We start from the raw sequence: 22821 nt of genomic DNA, 5'->3' as shown, positions 1-22821 counted from the left end.
ATCCCAGGATGTTAGAGAGTCAAGGTGGGTGAGGTAATATCTGTCATTGGACCAACTTCTATTGGTGAGAGAGACAAGCTTTCAAGCTTACAAAGAGCTCTTCTGTGATTGCTGTAATTTCATCTGAACAATTTCAGCCATCTTTGTTATAATGCTTCCATACAGCTATTCTTCTTGGTGTGGATGGGTGGTGGGCAGAATGGAGGCCGAAATCAAATTTGAATACTAACCTCTGTTTAAAGGCCTTTTCACCCATCTCCCTTGCAGCTCTCTTCACCTCCTCAGGAACAGCATCTTTCTCAGCTTGAGATATCTGGTAAACTTTGTGGCCAGCATCCAGTCTATAGGGCCCACCTTTGCCGCCCAGCCCTGCTGTGTCTCTCCCACCTAGAACAGATGATATGAAAATCAAGTATGTGTCATAACTATCACATAAATCTTCCTCTTTTAAAACCTCCACTATCACCCCACCCCAAGTCCCACAGAAAATACGTTATTTGCATTTGCAAATAACTGTGTACTTTCAAAAGTGAAGTAATACCATGGTAAAGCGGAGTTCTGACTCCAATTTTGCAATCAAAATAAGGCCTTTATTCTTCAAAGATGAAATTCACCCCTGTGCAGAGAGCTTACACTCCACTTAACTCCTACTTTAAATCCTCAAAGCTATTAGCCCTTAAAACTATTAACTTTGCTTCCTGTAAATTAACAATGTAACTCCAGGTTTCAGAGTAGCAGCCGTGTTAGTCTGTATTCGCAAAAAGAAAAGGAGTAATAATGGCACCTTGGTTAGTCTCTAAGATGCCAATGTAACTCCAGAATTTGTTGTTTGTGTGCCTATGGTTTTCACTACTGTGTATAGTGTGACTGCTGTCATATCATTCAGAATTAGGAGACACTGAACTCTTTGGATGGATGGAATCAGATATTAACCAAAGTGTAAGAAATAAAGATTTCTAATATCTACTTGCCTGGTCCTGGGTATCTATGTTTATATGATTCTGAAGAACTTTTTACCTTCCACAGTATGGATTAAAAACTGACAGCAGGAAAAGAATTTAATGATAAAATACTTTTGAAATTTAGAACGGTCACCAAAGTTATCTGAGACATCCTTCAAAGACTCACGCAAATCACGAGAACACAACGAATGCTAACCTGTTCCACCAGCCCAGGTGTTTCCGCCAACATGGGGCATGTTGTCTAGATCTATCTTTCCATGCTTAGGGGAGCTCACATCCAAACCACTGTCTCTCTCAATGGTTATCTGTGAAATTAAAAAGAAAGTAAGTTGAAAATATCTCTTCTTATTATACCCAGCATGAATTCTATGACCATCGTGATGGCATGATGATAATACATTGTGTCCTACTTAGGAGCCATAGGCCCAGAGTGAACTCAAGAGATGTATTATTTCATAGGCCAGTAAATACAAAACATGTAAAAAAAAATAGCCAGGAGGAGAAAGGTCAGAGCTGCACAGGCTCTTAGAATACTGCAAACCAACCAAACCAAAGAGCAGTCTTGGGACTTGTCCACACTAGGAAAAAAGGTGTTTATTTAAAATGTGATAACTAACACTTTTAAAATCCGAACATAGACAGGATAAGAAATAGTTTTAACATGTGTTGGTTGGCTGATGTGAAGCTGAGGGGTCACCTCAACCAGCTAATATGTTAAAACTACAACTCAGTGACCGGTTTCAAGATGCCAGCTTCAAAGACCTGAAGGCTGACCTCTCTTCACTCACAAATAGGCAAATTTTCTGCATCTGTCTACTAACATGCCTGAACCCTATTCTTAAATAAAAGGTTAGTTCAAGTTACACGCTCATTTAATCCTTGGCCTGTCTGCCAACAAAGGTGATGTTTGTAATGGTGGTTTTCTGATATGCACACCTGTCCACTGTGGGGCTGGACTTTGCCCACCAGCTCAATGGACACAAAAAACACCAAACAGCTGTCGGATGGTAATGACAGCATCAAATTGGAGACATTTAGGTAAAAGAATGACTCTCCATTACCACTCCTCTGAGTCATCTAGTGACTCAATTCCTAATGTATACATTTTCTTTATAGTAATAATTTTGTATAAATTAAAGCTATTTACTGTTACTTGAAATATAATGACACAGAACTGTAGGTAATAAAATTGATCTAGCTTCTATGAATGAACTCTTCCCACCCATATACTTACTTTACATTTATTTTAATGTAAAATTGATGCATTCTGAGAGTACACAATTTTACAGCCCATTAAGGAACAAGTTCTCTGGCATTAGCAGGGTTTCCATCAGAGCTGCAGAATAATTTAATCCCTGAATTCACTGTGTGCTGCAGACTCAACACAACACTGACAGGAATTCCAAATGTTCCTATGATCTGAAAACACATTCTAAAAACAGTGTATTGGCAACAGTTCAAAGAATAACTTTTTTCATCCTCATATTATTTGTATTAATTCATAAATGTATAATACACCCTCTGTGAAACATGTCATCAATGTAAAATAAAGGTAAATACAGATCTAATCTGATATCATTAATTTAAAATTTGCATACTAAAAACAGACTTTCAAAAGCACACCACAGTGTTTTGTCCTTATTTCAGTGGGCTGTATAATTTTTTTTTAAGTGGGTGCCTTTAAGGATAAAGTAAACAGTACCTTTTAGTGTAACTGCTTGACTAGCATTTTAAACATACCAAAGTCAATGGGTACACCAAAATAGCTGAGTTTATTTTAAAAAAAAAAGAATGAAGGCCTTACAAGATGTAATGAAAATATTTATTCTTCAAAAAGAAACTAAAAACATGGGAAACTCGCTGCACTTTGGCCCTCATGGACCCTTTCTCTATTGAAAAATAAACAAAAATCCTACAAAGGGAAGCTTTATGCAGCTTATTTTGGTGTACTTAGTGACATTCAGCTGGTACTTTATTTTTCCATTGAGCAAAGTTCACAAAGTGCTGATTATTTTGAAAGACAGCCATTTTTGACATATTACTATTGGAAAGTTATAGTTTGAGACAGAATTGTATACTAGCTAGTGTTTGCAATTTTAAAATTAACATAAAATTATAAAGCCCTTTTTTGCCAGCATAAGCTGCATCTACCCACTTTTCAAGTGCAGACGTACCCTTATACTCGGTAGCAATTTAATTTATACTTTAGCTTTTTCTAAGAATTTGGCACCATTATTGCTCTTACTTTGATTAACAATCTGTCTTACTGCTCTTAGCCACAGCAAAATATTCAATATTATCTTACTTTTTATTAAAAAATTAAAACAGACAAAACAAAAAAAAATAAGTGCAAGAAAGAGCAAGCGAGCAGTCTAGAATTAGTCTTAGTTTAGCAACTTGCCCTTACTAAGTTCTCTGTATTTAATTAGCAGATGTTTTTGTTTGAATATTTGGAATACTCAAAGTGCTAGTATGGTATATAACAACAGTGATGTGTATTAACTGTTACAGTGTACATGTGTACTGGACATGTGGATCAAAAGGGAGGGCTGAATCAAAGATGAAAACGTGACTATGGACTTGAACGACTTGGAATATTAAGACACAGGGAGGAAGGAGAAGGTTATGGGGGAAGATGAAGAGCTCAGTTTTGATCATGATAAGGGTCAACTAACAGCTAGACATTCATAAGGGTAAGTCAGAAAGATAGGCTGAGAATTTTGTTTGGCTGGAAGAAGATAGGTCCAGAGTATATTTGTGAGTCATCAGCATAAAGATAATAGTCAAAGCCATGATAGTGAATGACACCATCCAGAGAGGAAGAAAGGGGAAGTGAGCAGTGACAAAGCTTTGAGACTTCCACAGAAAGTGGGAGAGTGGAAGAGTATCCCCTCGCCAATGAAACTCTGAAGAAACAATCTTAGAGGTAGGAGGAGAACCAGGAGAGAACAGAGTCAGGGAAGTCACAATTTTGAGAAGAATTAGTCAATGACACCAACGGCAGCTGATATTTCAAGCAGGAGGAGGAAGAGGTCCTGAAATATGGCAGGTAGAGGTCCTCAAAGACTGGTGAGAGCCATTTCAATTGACTGTAGGAGTGGAAGCTAGATTGGATGGGATCTTGAATGAAATTAAAGGTGTATGTAAGACAAAGGTGGTAGACTGCATGATCAGTGAGTTTGAAGATGAAGCAGAGAAGGGAGATGGGATCAAAGCTGGATTTTTTATAATGGGAGAGATCAAATTTGTGCATCCTTTGATTAACTGGATCCTCCACTGTGTGAGAGTTCTAAGGAGAGCTAGGTGAAATGCAGCAGAGTGTGTGCTGGAGCTAAGATCACCCCTCAACAAAAATATAACCAAAGGTTGGGAGTCATCTTGAGGTAATTGACGGTTAAAAGTTAAGCAGTCAATTGAGGGCTCAGGAGATGTATTTGGAGTCAGGAAAATTGAAAGATGCAAGTAGGGGAAGGATCTAGTCAGGCATGTTACACATACATAGATAATTTGCCAGTAGAAGGGCTAACTATCCCTTCTGATGAGATTTCTTTTGAATTCATTGCATGCCTTTATCAAACTAGTTAAATAATTTGATTGTTTTAGTCAGGTTTTAACTATAGTAAAATTTCAATTTTTCTTGAAGTGGAACTTGTGCCATTTCATTATGTGCTTATAACTGTAGGCAAATGACAAACTTTATTCATTACTGTTAAGATTTTGCATAGTATGCTGTGCATATCACAGCTAAGTAAAACAACAGATGAATTCAGTCAAAAGTCTTTTGAGCTGTAGCTATGAGGTAAGGGTGACAGCAGAATAGCTGGAAAATATTTTGAAATTTTTCTTTTAAGATTTCCTTCTCTGAGGACTGGTTTCCACCACAACCACAAGCTCTGCAGTGACCATGGCATGTCTTTCTTTTGTGTGTGTCTAGGTTTGTTTACATGTTAGTGATTCATGCTCTAGAAATGTATTTATTTTTCCATTTTATCTGCCGTTCTTTGGCCAGGTACTTCTTCAGGGTTTCCTACCTACAAACAGCAGAATTGTCATCCTCTACTATGCTGCATATGAGCCTGATCCTGAGTCCCTATGAAGACACAATTTCCAATGAAGTTAATAGGTTGATCTGGACAAGCTGTCTAGGGCCCTCAAATTCTAAGGGAGTTAAAGGCCTGCCACAAATCACAGGATAAGACCCCAACTGACTCATCACACAGTTCTGGCTTTTTAAACATCTCACTGTATTACAGGACTGATATATATTTGTGTTTCCTCTTACTGATTACAGTAGATACTCCCAATACTAGGAGTGATATAAACTAACAAAGAAGAAAAAACTTATCACTCTTCATATATACAAATGTGAAGTAGACATACAGCCTCAGAGAGCTCAGATATATGACTTACTGAATTGAATGCCACAATGAAATTAGGTCTTCTGTATTACATTTGTGCCAATCAGCTATTTAATTTATGCCATACTGTAATATGTACAATATGGAGACCTATGCTGGCCAGGCAATATATGAAAGGGGTACTCTGTCATGTGTTAATTGAGTCTCAGCTAGTTAAATATGTTTGGAATTAGGTCCAGAATTACATTCACAACACTACTTGTGTAAATGTGTCACTGCTTACATATTATTAAATGTGATTGTTTTACTTACTGCCGTGAATTATAAAAATTATAAAATTATAAAATCTAATGAAAGAAATTAATGAACAGTAACTACAGCAATAAATTGGAAATCAGTGGCATCAATCAAATATAAGGTCCAATTTTGGGATTTTTATAGCCTCATGGTGATAGAAAGGAGCTGAAAAAAGGTTTATTATGACCTACAGAGCTGACCGCATTAAACAGTGCATTATCTCTATGAGCAATTATAGCAATTGAAGATGAAGGATGTGTCTGCAGTAACCCACTGTGAAATAAGAAAAGGAGTACTTGTGGCACCTTAGAGACTGTGAAATGTGTTTTTTTTAAAAAACACGTATAAATTATGGAGGCACCAGTTGTAGCTCTGAAGCTAAGGTAATCTGAGTTTTGCACTTTATTCAGGGATTCTACTACTTTACCACGTATGAAAAATAACAGTGTGTCCCCCAAAATTACAGCACTTAGCCTTTGAGTAAGAATGAATTTTACAAGTAAATTTGTTAATTAGTTTATGTTAAATTAATTTTAAAAATAGGTCATTTCAGATCTTTCTTTTTGTTCCTAATAATCTTAATGACCGCTAGACAACCAAACAATCTTAACTCTGCTCTATAGTGACACCATGATGGGAAGAAGGAAAAAAGTCTTTAAAAATAAGTTTTGTTTAATTTGGAACCATAAACACTAAATGTCTTATTATAATCATATGGTTATTAAAACGTGTCACTAGCAGGCAGAGTTAAGGTTGTTTGGGTACTTTAACTGTGTATTTCCATGCCTTAAAAGGAATCCGAACAGGTTAGGTTTAATCTTAACTCTGAATTTATAGTGCTTGTTTTGGATAACAACATCCCTAAATATAAGGTAGTTTGTCCTAAATTACTGATATGTACTCTCAACCCTAAGTTAATTTTATCAGATTTTTGTTTAGGAATACATACACACACACAACTGATGGGCAAGAATTGTTTCTTCACTTCCCAATTTTCAGGCAAACAATAAGGATATTTAAAAACTCATGCGTACAGTGATTGATTCATTGGGATGATACCTAATATGTATTCTGTTAAATAAATAAATGGCTGTTTACCTGACAGACTCAGAAGCACTCTATGTAAGCACCATGTTCACTGCCATTTCTAAGAAAACAGAACATAAGAATGGCCATACCGGGTCAGACCAAAGGTCCATCCAGCCCACTGTTAGGGAGTGAACCTAACAGGTAATGATCAAGTGATCTGTCTCCTGCCATCCATCTCCACCGTCTGACAAACACAGGCTAGGGACACCATTCCCTACCCATCCTGGCTAATAGCCATTAATAGAGTTAACCTCCATGACTTCATCCAGTTCCTTACCCATCCTGGCTAACAGCCATTAATGGACTTAACCTCCTTGAATTTATCCAGTTCTCTTTTAACTGTTATAGTCCTAGCCTTCACAACCTCCTCAGGCAAGGAGTTCCACAGGTTGACTGTGCGCTGTGTGAAGAAGAACTTCCTTTTATTTGTTTTAAACCTGCTGCCCATTAATTTAATTTGGTGGCCCCTAGTTCTTATATTATGGGAACAGGTAAATAACTTTTCCTTATTCACTTTCTCCACACCAGGAAAAGTTATTTTCTGTTGCAAAGGGAATTTGTGATGGAGGGTAGGGACTCTTTACTCAATAACCGACTAGATTTTGTGCTCCATGATGTTAAATGGGTCATAAAGCAAAAGGTCCAACAGGTAGCCTAAACTTTGAATAGGTCATAATTATCCACATGAGAGCAATAAAGGCATCCTATTGGCTACCTTTTTATACAGATGGATAAAATGAACTCTTTAGGATACTTTTAGACTGAATAAATATATTGTTTGAACCCCTCTAATTGTTAGAATATTTATTAATGTGCACAGTTTAAGCACAAAGAGACAACATTGGTAATTATGACCAAGTGAGCATTTATGAATTCAGGTAAATCATTTGCCATTTTAACACAATCAAAATTCCTATGTACACCTTTTTCTCTATTCCCCACACACATTTCAACTAGTCCACACATCATTTCTCTGTTTCACAGGCCTATTGTTTTATTAAATCAAGGACCAAAAAATGAAGAGAGCGTCTTTGTTCCCAGAGAAAAATCTCTCATCCATTGCTCTACCTTTCCACCCAAAACCAGGTTCACCATTATCCATGGGAGTTTTGCATATGAGATCTAAACTTCATCTATACCTGTGATATAGCCAACACTTCTCTCAGCCTGAGATATTCCTATCACATATCCTTTTCTCAGTCTTTTCTACCTAAAATAAACTGACTTTCCAACAACAGCAGAACATCTAGTTAGATTTTATAATAGGCGACAAGAACTCTTTGTAATTAGTTGGGAGATCTTCGTTCAGAAAGGGGGTAAAAGGTCACTCCAGGATGAAGATACATCTAACTTGGATGGAAAGTAATAGATGAGCGACTCCCTTTCTGTGATCAACAAGTTTTGCCACTAATTATGTGTGGAGATTTTTTTCGGTTGTCCCTTGACATAGATCTGGGTGCACTCTTGATGTCAATGGATTTATCTATCATATATAGTATTGTTGTAGCCATGTCAGTCCCAGGATATTAGAGACAAGGTTGGTAATATAGCATTTTTTACTGGACCAACTTCTGCATAAGCTCGAAAATTCGTCTCTCTCACCAACAGAAGTTGATCCAATAAGAGATATTACCTCACCCACCTTGTCTATCATAGGCATTTCTAGTACTCCTGTCACCATACTATCTAGAGATGACACATTTTTGTTCAGCATAGTAAGATATCTAGAGAGTTTACAGACTTTTACACAGTGGCTTGTGTTTGTAGTCTTGTTCAGTTAGCTTTATTACAACTCCAGAGGGAATGAGAGGATTCACAGCCTTTCCTCAGCAACTGGTGCCAGAGTTCCTCCTTTGGAACCCTCATATGACTGAAAAGCCAGTTCCCTACGGAGAATGGTGGAGGAAATGCTGGTTCCAATAGAAGTGAATCCTCACAGGCACAGAGAGATATAACTTCACTGCGTTAGCTTTAGTGAATGTACCCCTACAAATGTACACACTCATATCTAGTCTCTGTCCTTCTAAAGTATATTCTACATAATTTTAAGAAACTAAATTATTCTAAATGAATTATTCTTAAGGGAAAAAAACAAGAGAACACTGAAGGGAAATATTAGTCTGTTCAGCTTTTTACTCCCAAGCCTAACCTCCAGCAGTATGAAGAAGTCTTAGCTAGATACCTTTTTTTTTTTTAAATAAATTTCCCAGAATTTCATTTCAAAATTTCCCAGAATTACATTTCCCCTCTTCATTCTGGGGAATTAAAGCAGAGGCATATTCCAAACAGGATTTCATTGGAATACATCTCCAAAATGTAAGCGCATGAACCTCTCTTTATTGTATGCAGCGACAAATGATTAACTAAATTTTTCCTTAAGCCTTTATTCAGCACCCTATGGAACTTCCAAGACATGCCAGGTGCAGCACATTTGCTAAACCATTGGAAATAATATGATTATATGCTTCTCTTAACTTGAAATACACACATTACTGTGTTAAACAGTATCTTGAAAGAACAGTGCCAAGGCTGCTGTATATACAGTTGTTGGAATGATTTACACCTAGTATATTAGACATGAAAAGCTGAGGTACCAGAGTTTTGTTTCATTCACTAGCACTCATTCAAACAGTTAATGGGTAAATACCTACCCTTAATGCTGCCACTGACAGGAGTGGGAAAGATGGGGAAGCGTAGAGCTCTGGCAATTGCATGTTTAATTAGAGTCATTCAACCAACACAGGGCTGAAGTTCTGACTAAAAGTGGTGGATCAATTGCAAGGCAGTTCTTACTGCCGCTTGATAAGAAATAAAGTGCATTCTCCTTCCTAACACTAAGCCCTGGTCTACACTAGGAGTTTACGTCGAATTTAGCAGTGTTAAATTGATGTAAACCTGCACCCGTCCACACGATGAAGCCCTCTTTTTCGACTTAAAGGGTTCTTAAAATCGATTTCCTTAATCCACCTCTGACAAGTGGATTAGCGCTTACATCGGCCTTGCCGGGTCGAATTTGAGGTACTGTGAACGCAATTAGATGGTATTGGCTTCCGGGAGCTATCCCAGAGTGCTCTATTGTGACCGCTCTGGACAGCACTCTCAACTTAGATGCACTGGCAAGGTAGACAGGAAAAGGCCCGCGAACTTTTGAATTTCAATTTCCTATTTGCATCGTCACCTGCAGCTTGTCATGCTGGCCAGAGCTCATCAGCAGAGGTGACCATGCAGAGCTCATCAGCAGAGGTGACCATGATGGAGTCCCAGAATTGCAAAAGAGCTCCAGCATGCACCGAACGGGAGGTACGGGATCTGATCGCTGTATGGGGAGAGGAATCCGTGCTATCAGAACTCCGTTCCAGTTTTCGAAATGCCAAAACATTTGTCAAAATCTCCCAGGGCATGAAGGACAGAGGCCATAACAGGGACCTGAAGCAATGCCGCGTGAAACTTAAGGAGCTGAGGCAAGCCTACCAGAAAACCAGAGAAGCAAACGGCTGCTCCGGGTCAGAGCCCCAAACATGCCGCTTCTGTGATGAGCTGCATGCCATTTTAGGGGGTTCAGCCATCACTACCCCAGCCGTGTTGTTTGACTCCTTCAATGGAGATGGAGGCAACACAGAAGCAGGTTTTGGGGACGAGAAAGATGATGATGATGAAGTTGTAGATAGCTCACAGCAAGCAAGCGGAGAAACTGGTTTTCCCGACAGCCAGGAACTGTTTCTCACCCTGGACCTGGAGCCAGTACCCCCTGGACCCACCCAAGGCTGCCTCCCAGACCCGCCAGGCGGAGAAGGGACCTCTGGTGAATGTACCTTTTAAAATACTATACATGGTTTAAAAGCAAGCATGTTTAATGATTAATTTGCCCTGGCATTTGCAGCTCTCCTGGATGTACTCCCAAAGCGATGTAAAAGGTTTCTGGGGAGGGCAGCCTTATTCCACCCACCATGGTAGGACACTTTACCAACCAGGCCAGTAGCACGTACTCGGGAATCATTGTAGAACAAAGCATTGCAGTGTATGTTTGCTGGCATTCAAACAACATCCTTTCTTTATCTCTCTGTGTTATCCTCAGGAGAGTGGTATCATTCATGGTCACCTGGTTGAAATAGGGTGCTTTTCTTAAGGGGACATACAGAGGTGCTGGGCTGTTTGCCTGTGGCTGAACAGAAATGTTCCCCGGTGTTAGCCGGGGGGCGGGAGGGTGAGGGGCTAGCCACATGGTGGGGGGAGGCAAAATGCGACCTTGGAACGAAAACACATGTGCTGTGTATGTAATGTTAATAGCAAGGTTTACCGTGAAAGAGTGTAGCCATTGTTCTAGAAAATGTGTCTTTTTAAATACCACTGCCTCTTTTTTTTTCCTCCACCAGCTGCATGTGTTTCAATGATCACAGGATCTTCTCCTTCCCAGAGGCTAGTGAAGATTAGAAGGCGAACAAAACGCACTCGTGATAAAATGTTCTCTGAGCTCATGGTGTCCTCCCACATTGACATAGCACACACGACTGCGTGGAGGCAGACAATGTCAGAGTGTCAAAGCACAATATGACCGGGAGGAGAGGTGGCGGGCTGAACAGAGTAAGTGGCGGGCTGAAGAGAGTAAGTGGCGGGCTGAAGAGAGGGCTGAAGCTCAAATGTGGCGGCAGCGTGATGAGAGGAGGCAGGATTCAATGCTGAGGCTGCTGGATGATCAAACCAATATGCTCCAGCATATGGTTGAGCTGCAGGAAAGGCAGCAGGAGCACAGACCGCTGCTACAGCCCCTGTGTAACCAACCATACTACTCCCCAAGTTCCATAGCCGCCTCACCCAGATGCCCAAGAACACGGTGGGGGGGGGGCGCTCTGGCCACCCGGCCACTCCACCCCAGAGGCTTGCCCAAGCAATAGAAGGCTGGCATTCAATAAGTTTTAAAGTTTTAAACTTTTAAAGTGCTGTGTGGCCTTGTCCTTCCCTCCTCCACCACCCCTCCTGGTGCTTCTCTCCTCCACCACCCCTCCTGGGCTACCTTGGTAGTTATCCTCCTATTTGTGTGATGAATGAATAAAGAATGCATGAATGTGAAGCAATAATGACTTTATTGCCTCTGACAGTGGTGATCGAAGGGAAGAGGGGAGGGTGGTTAGCTTACAGGGAAGTAGAGTGAACCAAGGGGCGGTGGGTTTCATCATGGAGAAACAAACAGAACTTTCACACCATAGCCTGGCCAGTCATGAAACTGGTTTTCAAAGCTTCTCTGATGCGCACCGCACCCTCCTGTGCTCTTCTAACTGCCCTGGTGTCTGGCTGTGTGAAACCAGCAGCCAGGCGATTTGCCTCAACCTCCCACCCAGCCATAAACGTCTCCCCCTTACTCTCACAGATATTATGGAGCACACAGCAAGCAGTAATATTGGTTTCGCTGAGGTCTAACCGAGTCAGTAAACTGCGCCAGCGCGCCTTTAAACGTCCGAATGCACATTCTACCACCATTCTGCACTTGCTCAGCCTGTAGTTGAACAGCTCCTGACTACTGTCCAGGCTGCCTGTGTATGGCTTCATGAGCCATGGCATTCAGGGGTAGGCTGGGTCCCCAAGGATACATATAGGCATTTCAACGTCCCCAACGGTTATTTTCTGGTCTGGGAATAAAGTCCCTTCTTGCAGCTTTTGAAACAGACCAGAGTTCCTGAAGATGCGAGCGTCATATATCTTTCCCGGCCATCTCACGTTGATGTTGGTGAAACGTCCCTTGTGATCCACGAGTGCTTGCAGCACTATTGAAAAGTACCCCTTGCGGTTTATGTACTCGCCAGCTTGGTGCTCCGGTGCCAAGATAGGGATATGGGTTCCGTCTATGGCCCCACCACAGTTAGGGAATCCCATTGCAGCAAAGCCATCCACTATGACCTGCACATTTCCCAGGGTCAATACCCTTGATATCAGCAGATCTTTGATTGCGTGGGCTACTTGCATCACAGCAGCCCCCACAGTAGATTTGCCCACTCCAAATTGATTGCCGACTGACCGGTAGCTGTCTGGCGTTGCAAGCTTCCACAGGGCTATTGCCACTCGCTTCTCAACTGTGAGGGCTGCTCTCATCTTGGTATTCTTGCGCCTCAGGGCAGGGGAAAGCAAGTCACAAAGTTCCATGAAAGTGCCCTTACGTATGCGAAAGTTTCGCAACCACTGGGAATCATCCCAGACCTGCAACACTATGCGGTCCCACCAGTCTGTGCTTGTTTTCCGAGCCCAGAATCGGTGTTCCACTGCATGAACCTGGCCCATTAGCACCATGATGCCCACATCGCCAGGGCCCCTGCAGAAGTCTGTGTCCATGTCCTCATCACTCATGTTACCGCGCTGACGTTGCCTACTCGCCCGGTATCGCTTTGCCAGGTTCCGGTGCTGCATATACTGCTGGATAATGCGCGTGGTGTTTAATGTGCTCCTAACTGCCAAAGTGATCTGAGCGGGCTCCATGCTTGCCGTTATGGCGTCTGCACAGGAAAAAGGCACGGAACGATTGTCTGCCGTTGTCCTGACGGAGGAAGGGGCAACTGACGACATGGCTTACAGGGAATTAAAATCAACAAAGGGGGTGGCTTTGCAAGAAACTGAATGGCCCCTCAAGGATAGAACTCAAAACGTCAAGGATAGAACTCAAAACTGGATTTGGCAGGCCGTTGATTTCACAGAGGGAAGGAGGAGAAAATGAATACAAAACAAATCTGGTCTATTTCTTGTTTTGAGCCACTTCATCTATCTTTATACATCTTGCTGGCAGCAGACTGTGCAGTACGACCGCTAGCCGTCATCATCTCCTGGGTGCTTGGCAGAAGATAGTGCAGTATGACGACTAGCCATCATCTTCTGCTGGCTGGAGATTAAAAGAGAGTGCACTGCCGGTAGGACTGAATCGCCATGAGACGAAACTTAAAAGGGAAATGACCTGGCTGAGTCACTCCCATGTTTGCCCAGGCGCCCGACTAAAAGAGCACCCAGGACTACGTCGATGATGGCTACCAGTCATACTGCACTGTCTGCTGCCAAAAGGCAATTAACTGCTGCTGTGTAGCAATGCAGTACCACGTCTGCCAGCACCCAGGAGACACACGGTTACGGTTTGCTGAGCGGGCTCCATGCTTGCCGTGGTATGGCGTCTGCACAGGTAACTCAAGAAAAAAGGCACAAAATGATTGTCTGCCCTTGCTTTCACGGAGGGAGGGAGGGAGGGAACAAGGGCCTGACGATATGTACCCAGAACTACCCGCAACAATGTTTTAGCCCCATCAGGCACTGGGATTTCTACCCAGAATTCAGATGGGCAGCGGAGACTGCGGGAACTGTGGGATAGCCACCCACAGTGCAACGCTCCGGAAGTTGACGGTTGCCTCGGTACTGTGGACACACTCCGCCGACTACATGCACTTAGAGCCCTTGTGTGGGGACACACACAATCAACTGTATAAAAACGAAAAGGAGTACTTGTGGCACCTTAGAGACTAACCAATTTATTTGAGCATGAGCTTTCGTGAACTACAGCTCACTTCATCAGATGCATGCCGTGGAAACTGCAGCAGACTTTATATATACACAGAGAATATGAAAAAATACCTCCTCCCACCCCATTGTCCAGCTGGTAATAGCTTATCTAAAGTGATCATCAGGTGGGCCATTTCCAGCACAAATCCAGGTTTTCTCACCCTCCACCCCCCCACACAAATTCACTCTCCTGCTGGTGATAGCCCATCCAAAGTGACAACTCTTTACACAATGTGCATGATAATAAAGTTGAGCCATTTCCTGCACAAATCCAGGTTCTCTCACCCCCTCACCCGCCTCCCAAAAACCACACACACAAACTCACTATCCTGCTGGTAATAGCTCATCCAAAGTGACCACTCTCCCTACAATGTGCATGATAATCAAGGTGGGCCATTTCCAGCACAAATCCAGGTTTTCTCACATCCCCCCCACCCCCATACACACACAAACTCACTCTCCTGCCAGTAATAGCTCATCCAAACTGACCACTCTCCAAGTTTAAATCCAAGTTAAACCAGAACATCGGGGGGGGGGGGTAGGAAAAAACAAGAGGAAATAGGCTACCTTGCATAATGACTTAGCCACTCCCAGTCTCTATTTAAGCCTAAATTAATAGTATCCAATTTGCAAATGAATTCCAATTCAGCAGTTTCTCGCTGGAGTCTGGATTTGAAGTTTTTTTGTTTTAAGATAGCGACCTTCATGTCTGTGATTGCATGACCAGAGAGATTGAAGTGTTCTCCGACTGGTTTATGAATGTTATAATTCTTGACATCTGATTTGTGTCCATTTATTCTTTTACGTAGAGACTGTCCAGTTTGACCAATGTACATGGCAGAGGGGCATTGCTGGCACATGATGGCATATATCACATTGGTGGATGTGCAGGTATACGAGTCTCTGATAGTGTGGCTGATGTTATTAGGCCCTGTGATGGTGTCCCCTGAATAGATATGTGGGCACAATTGGCAACGGGCTTTGTTGCAAGGATAAGTTCCTGGGTTAGTGGTTCTGTTGTGTGGTATGTGGTTGTTGGTGAGTATTTGCTTCAGGTTGCAGGGCTGTCTGTAGGCAAGGACTGGCCTGTCTCCCAAGATTTGTGAGAGTGTTGGGTCATCCTTTAGGATAGGTTGTAGATCCTTAATAATGCGTTGGAGGGGTTTTAGTTGGGGGCTGAAGGTGACGGCTAGTGGCGTTCTGTTATTTTCTTTGTTAGGCCTGTCCTGTAGTAGGTAACTTCTGGGAACTCTTCTGGCTCTATCAATCTGTTTCTTTACTTCTGCAGGTGGGTATTGTAGTTGTAAGAAAGCTTGACAGAGATCTTGTAGGTGTTTGTCTCTGTCTGAGGGGTTGGAGCAAATGCGGTTGTATCGCAGAGCTTGGCTGTAGACGATGGATCGTGTGGTGTGGTCAGGGTGAAAGCTGGAGGCATGCAGGTAGGAATAGCGGTCAGTAGGTTTCCGGTATAGGGTGGTGTTTATGTGACCATTGTTTATTAGCACTGTAGTGTCCAGGAAGTGGATCTCTTGTGTGGACTGGACCAGGCTGAGGTTGGTGGTGGGATGGAAATTGTTGAAATCATGGTGGAATTCCTCAAGGGCTTCTTTTCCATGGGTCCAGATGATGAAGATGTCATCAATATAGCGCAAGTAGAGTAGGGGCTTTAGGGGACGAGAGCTGAGGAAGTGTTGTTCTAAATCAGCCATAAAAATGTTGGCATACTGTGGGGCCATGCGGGTACCCATAGCAGTGCCGCTGATCTGAAGGTATACATTGTCCCCAAATGTGAAATAGTTATGGGTAAGGACAAAGTCACAAAGTTCAGCCACCAGGTTAGCCGTGACATTATCGGGGATAGTGTTCCTGACGGCTTGTGGTCCATCTTTGTGTGGAATGTTGGTGTAGAGTGCTTCTACATCCATAGTGGCCAGGATGGTGTTATCAGGAAGATCACCGATGGATTGAAGTTTCCTTAGGAAGTCAGTGGTGTCTCGAAGGTAGCTGGGAGTGCTGGTAGCGTAGGGCCTGAAGAGGGAGTCTACATAGCCAGACAATCCTGCTGTCAGGGTGCCAATGCCTGAGATGATGGGGCGCCCAGGATTTCCAGGTTTATGGATCTTGGGTAGTAGATAGAATATCCCAGGTCGGGGTTCCAGGGGTGTGTCTGTGCGGATTTGATCTTGTGCTTTTTCAGGAAGTTTCTTGAGCAAATGCTGTAGTTGCTTTTGGTAACTCTCAGTGGGATCATAGGGTAATGGCTTGTAGAAACTCGTGTTGGAGAGCTGCCGAGCAGCCTCTTGTTCATATTCCGACCTATTCATGATGACAACAGCACCTCTGTCAGCCTTTTTGATTATGATGTCAGAGTTGTTTCTGAGGCTGTGGATGGCATTGTGTTCTGCACGGCTGAGGTTATGGGGCAAGTGATGCTGCTTTTCCACAATTTCAGCCCGTGCACGTCGGCGGAAGCACTCTATGTAGAAGTCCAGTCTGCTGTTTCGACCTTCAGGAGGAGTCCACCTAGAATCCCTCTTTCTGTAGTGTTGGTAGGGAGGTCTCTGTGGATTAGTATGTTGTTCAGAGGTATTTTGGAAATATTCCTTGAGTCAGAGACGTCGAAAATAGGATTCTAGGTCACCACAGAACTGTATCATGTTCGTGGGGGTGGAGGGGCAGAAGGAAAGGCCCCGAGATAGAACAGCTGCTTCTGCTGGGCTGAGAGTATAGTTGGATAGGTTAACAATATTGCTAGGTGGGTTGAGGGAACCATTGCTGTGTCTACAACCTATCCTGAAGGATGACCCAACACTCTCACAAATCTTGGGAGACAGGCCAGTCCTTGCCTACAGACAGCCCTGCAACCTGAAGCAAATACTCACCAACAACCACATACCACACAACAGAACCACTAACTCAGGAACTTATCCTTGCAACAAAGCCCGTTGCCAATTGTGCCCACATATCTATTCAGGGGACACCATCACAGGGCCTAATAACATCAGCCACACTATCAGAGGCTCGTATACCTGCACATCCACCAATGTGATATATGCCATCATGTGCCAGCAATGCCCCTCTGCCATGTACATTGGTCAAACTGGACAGTCTCTACGTAAAAGAATAAATGGACACAAATCAGATGTCAAGAATTATAACATTCATAAACCAGTCGGAGAACACTTCAATCTCTCTGGTCACGCAATCACAGACATGAAGGTTGCTATCTTAAAACAAAAAAACTTCAAATCCAGACTCCAGCGAGAAACTGCTGAATTGGAATTCATTTGCAAATTGGATACTATTAATTTAGGCTTAAATAGAGACTGGGAGTGGCTAAGTCATTATGCAAGGTAGCCTATTTCCTCTTGTTTTTTCCTACCCCCCCCCCCAGATGTTCTGGTTTAACTTGGATTTAAACTTGGAGAGTGGTCAGTTTGGATGAGCTATTACCAGCAGGAGAGTGAGTTTGTGTGTGTATGGCGGTGGGGGGGATGTGAGAAAACCTGGATTTGTGCTGCAAATGGCCCACCTTAATTATGCACATTGTAGGGAGAATGGTCACTTTGGATGAGCTATTACCAGCAGGATAGTGAGTTTGTGTGTGTGGTTTTTGGGAGAGGGGTGAGGGGGTGAGAGAACCTGGATTTGTGCAGGAAATGGCCCAACTTTATTATCATGCACATTGTGTAAAGAGTTGTCACTTTGGATGGGCTATCACCAGCAGGAGAGTGAATTTGTGTGGGGGGGTGGAGGGTGAGAAAACCTGGATTTGTGCTGGAAATGGCCCACCTGATGATCACTTTAGATAAGCTATTACCAGCTGGACAATGGGGTGGGAGGAGGTATTTTTTCATATTCTCTGTGTATATATAAAGTCTGCTGCAGTTTCCACGGCATGCATCTGATGAAGTGAGCTGTAGCTCACGAAAGCTCATGCTCAAATAAATTGGTTAGTCTCTAAGGTGCCACAAGTACTCCTTTTCTTTTTGCGAATACAGACTAACACGGCTGTTACTCTGAAACCTGTATAAAAACGCTTTCTACAAAACCGACTTCTATAAATTCGATCTAATTTCGTAGTGTAGACATACCCTTAGTTTCTTAGAACTGTCTTGACCACAAAGTAGGAATCCTGCTAAGGTGCAAAGAGAAGGCTCATTTTACCCGTCTCTCTCTCCTAGCACAGTTGTACACCACAGGGAAAGAACTAGCCCAGAGATTGTCAACCTTTGGCCTGCAGCCCGCCAGGGTAAGCCCCACATCCCTCAGCCCGTGCCACTTCCTGCAGCCCCCATTGGCCTGGAGCAGCGAACCGCGGCCAGTGGGAGCTGCGATTGGCTGAACCTGCGGACGCAGCAGGTAAACAAACTGGCCCAACCTGCTAGGGGGCTTACCCTGGCGGGCTGTGGGCCAAAGGTTGACGATCCCTGGGCTAGTTCTTTCTCTGTGGTGTACAACTGTGCTAGGAGAGAGAGAAGAGTAAAATGAGCCTTCTCTTTGCACCTTAGCAGGATTCCTACTTTGTGGTCAAGACAGTTCTAGGAAACTAAGTGTTAGGAAGGAGAATGCACTTTATTTCTTTTCAAGCAGCAGTAAGAACTACCTTGCAATTGATCCACCACTTTTAGTAAACAAACTGGCCCGGCCTGCCAAGGGGCTTACTCTGGCATGCCATGAGCCAAAGGTTGCCAATCCCTGAACTAGCCCAATGTTTTGCCCTTTTATTAACATACAGTACAAGTAAATGGGACAATTTATAATCATAGTCAAAGAAGGTTTCCTTTTCTATAAAATGTAATGTTTCAGTATTGAAAAATTAATAAAATCCAGATTGTACCTGAATATCAGTAATTTATTAAGGGACTTTTCCCCATACATGAATTTGGGAGGTGAATATTCTTGAGATGAAAGAAATAATAAATGATCAAAAACAAGATGACTCAAAGGATGAAGGATTACGTTTCCCATAGGATGAAGTGTCTCCTTCAGTGTTTGTGTACAAGACTATGGATTTTCCGGGACCTAAACTGTTTAAACTGCAAAAAGGATTTATAAAAATGTTGCCCTAGACTACATTTAATAGTTCATAAGAACATCTTTTCCCAGAACACTCTCTATATCAACACTATAGTGAATACATATTCAAGAATGCACTGAAATTCTTACTCAGACTAAATTGATATCAAAAGGCAAATCTGCATGTTGCTATTTAAGTACGAAACAGTGTTCTGTGCTGCTCTCTCTCTTTAATGTAAAACAGTTTCTGGTGAAGATATGAAGAAAATGTTTTATAATCATTGGACAGGAGAGGGACTCAGGCAAAAAAAACCCCTCGCTGCTCTTATTGCTATAGCTATGGGATTTTATCCTGCTTTCATTAAAGTTAATGGGAAAACTTCTACTGACGTCAATAGTGCTGACTTGAGCCCACAGGAAAGGGTCATTTTCACATAGAAAGGAGTAACAATGTCCATAGTTATCAAGAAAACAATAATGTATGTGTTATTCTGTGTGCTTTCAATGCTGCCCCTAAAGCTACTAACCATCATTATAGTATTAGCGTTAGTGACGGGTGAAATAGTCAGAATGGTTTTGGTGGTGGTGGTTGTTGAAATTTGCCTGGTTTGGATGTTGTGTAAAGCCTGTAAAATTGAGGCATTTTTGCAAAATTTCAAAATGATTTGATAATACTTCATGCAAAATGTTTTTCACTATCTGAAGATTGTGAAAATATCTAAAAGACACTTTTGCTTAAAACATTTACCCTTACCAGTTTGAAAAAAGCTACTTTAAGGATAAGGAGGTAAAATGGAGACAAAGTTCATAGAAGCTACAGATGGAATCAAAAAGTCCTCAAGTGCTATCCCAACTCTGGTCTTAATACTATCTTACCCTTACAACAAACATTAATTTAGTAAAAAGAAAAGGAGTACTTGTGGCACCTTAGAGACTAACCAATTTATTAGAGCATAAGCTTTCGTGAGCTACAGCTCACAGCTCACGAAAGCTTATGCTCTAATAAATTGGTTAGTCTCTAAGGTGCCACAAGTACTCCTTTTCTTTTTGCGAATACAGACTAACATGGCTGTTACTCTGAAACCTGTCATTAATTTAGTAAACACATTATTACCTGTATACACGGAGATTCTGTTAAGTAACATGCCCCAGGTCAAGTAGATGTAGAAACTACATTTCCTGGGTAAAAGCCCAGCCCTATTAAAGTGAATAGGAATTTTGCCATTCACTTCTATCCGACCAGGATTTTATTCCATGACTCTAATGCCTAATTTACCATGCGTTTCTGAATCTGTAAAATGAGGAATAGTATTTCTGACCTCTCTCTTTTTCTGCCTATAGACACTCAAAACTCTGTATATTTTATGCTTTGGTAAATACCACTGCCCCTACTTTACCAATTCTGAAACCAAGACAGAGTGAGGGTTAATTGACTTGCCTGTGAAGCATTCTGGTTTAGAGATTTAGGTATAGGAATGGAAGTCAAGTGACCAGTTTTCTGATCATTTGTAGTTGTATGACTTCGACCATATCATGTATCTTCTCTGAACCTCTGTATTTCAATCTGTAAAATATGAGGAATAATATCTAGCTGCTAAATGTTTGGAAAGTACTATATAAGTGTGACATGGATGGGAATAGAATCAATGGCTTCCAGGAATGTGTTTAAACCACTAGACCATGTGGATGTGATTGGCACCATCTTCTCACCTTCTCTTCTTTTTCCAAATTCACAAAGGTGAATTTTCATATGAACGCGGCATGTCAAGTTCCTGGATGATTCCTTTCTAACAATTCTCAGTCCACCAATATATCACAAAAATTAAACATTTCAGGGGGCATGAAATCATGCAAAACCAACAGACAGAAACTTCTGAACAATTTTTGCTAAATGTTTTTCATCAACTTTGCTCAACCTTAGCACCTTGAATTGCTCCTACAAAACCTTAGAAGTTGAGTAAACAATTTACAGGGGCAGGAAAGGCAAGAACATGTTTTTTGAATGCCAGTGTTTTCACAGAAAAGAAAAGAAAAGAAAAGAAAAGAAAAGAAAAGAAAAGAAAAGAAAAGAAAAGAAAAGAAATCTGGGCAAGAGAAAAGTTGAACTGAACTGACATTCTTCAGACACCTCTGAACAAAGAGGCTGTTCAGAAAGCCAAAGACAGGTTCTGTAGCTCCAGACAATAACATTACCAATCTACCCTGGGCAACAATATGGATTTTTTCCTATTTAAGAAATACCACTTCTAGCCAGCAGGAATCCAGTGAATACAGATTAGTATAAAAAAGTTTATTAGTATTACATTTCTTATTTATTTCTTTAAATCTTGCATATGAACTTTTGCTTCACTAGATAACCTTTTATTAGTCTTTAACCCAAATCACTGTCTGTTTGCCACTCAGATTTACATATACACGATTTCATTATTAATGCTCCATGTCCAAATCGTCGGTAATACAACAATGTCCTGGACATTTTGCTATTCTAATTTAGGCACTTTGGTTTCCTGCAGGAAGGACAATCATATTAGTGTTCTGCATCTTGTTCTCCTAGGTACAAAATTCCATCCTCCTCTTGTATTATTTTGACATCATATGTTTTGTAGCAGAGATATAACCTGTAGACAGTAGATGTACCTGAGGGCTAATCTACACTGGCAACATGGTTTGTATAGTCTTGGTGCAGTGCTGGGAGAGAGCTCTCCCAGCACTCTAAAAAAATTCCTTCATTGCTTTGAATTCAGGCTTTCAGAGTGAAATATTTAACCAGATTCAAGAACGATGATTGACCATTTTTATACACCAAGTTGAAATGAGGACTGATTTGCTTGAAAAATTAGCATCTCATGTACTAACTTGGAGACCAAAGAATACAGTTTCTTTTAAATTAGCCCAGAGAATCAATAATGTGAACAGAGCTGAAGGGAAGCCAAAGTTTCTGATTTGCAAACAAGGGGGAGATTTTACTTGCAGAAGAAAACTTGAAAGGAACTGCATATGAAAGCAGAAAGATGATAATTTTCCACAGCCTTGGGGCCTGCAAGCTAGACCAAATGTCAAATTTTCCCTTAGAAAGTACAGATCTGAAATATCAGCTTTGTGGAAGAGACTGAACTGCTGGCTTTGTTTTACAGGTGAGCCACCTACGTCTAGTATTACTATAACATATTAAGTGATCTAACATTTTGATACCTTGTGTCTTTACAGTGATTACAGAGTAAGTTTAATAATGGCAGAACTATTATTTGTTCGATAACAGTGTCATCACTCGTGTTCGCAAAAAGAAAAGGAGTACTTGTGGCACCTTAGAGACTAACCAATTTATTTGAGCATGAGCTTTCGTGAGCTACAGCTCACTTCATCGGATGCATACCGTGGAAACTGCAGCAGACTTTATATACACACAGAGAATATGAAACAATACCTCCTCCCACCCCACTGTCCTGCTGGTAATAGCTTATCTAAAGTGATCATCAGGTTGGGCCATTTCCAGCACAAATCCAGGTTTTCTCACCCTCCACCCCCCCACACAAATTCACTCTCCTGCTGGTGATACTCCTTTTCTTTTT

The 22821-nt window shown here is 41.7% G+C and overlaps 1 protein-coding gene across 1 annotated transcript in view; it reads right to left on the bottom strand.

Moving 5' to 3' along the window:
- The window catches only part of VWA8 (von Willebrand factor A domain containing 8), a 291052-nt gene that overhangs the window by 37509 nt on the left and 230722 nt on the right, over nucleotides 1-22821 (bottom strand). Inside the window, exons 38-39 of the mRNA XM_084611928.1 lie at nucleotides 1159-1267; nucleotides 231-387 (exon numbers count right to left, since the gene is read on the bottom strand). Coding sequence (XP_084468054.1) covers nucleotides 231-387; nucleotides 1159-1267 — 266 coding nt within the window. The remainder of the gene's footprint in view (nucleotides 1-230; nucleotides 388-1158; nucleotides 1268-22821) is intronic.

The sequence above is a fragment of the Lepidochelys olivacea genome (genome assembly GCF_965140295.1).
Source record: "Lepidochelys olivacea isolate rLepOli2 genome assembly, chromosome: 1".
Taxonomy (NCBI): Eukaryota; Metazoa; Chordata; order Testudines; family Cheloniidae; genus Lepidochelys; species Lepidochelys olivacea.
This window is presented reverse-complemented; position numbering and strand designations above follow the sequence as displayed.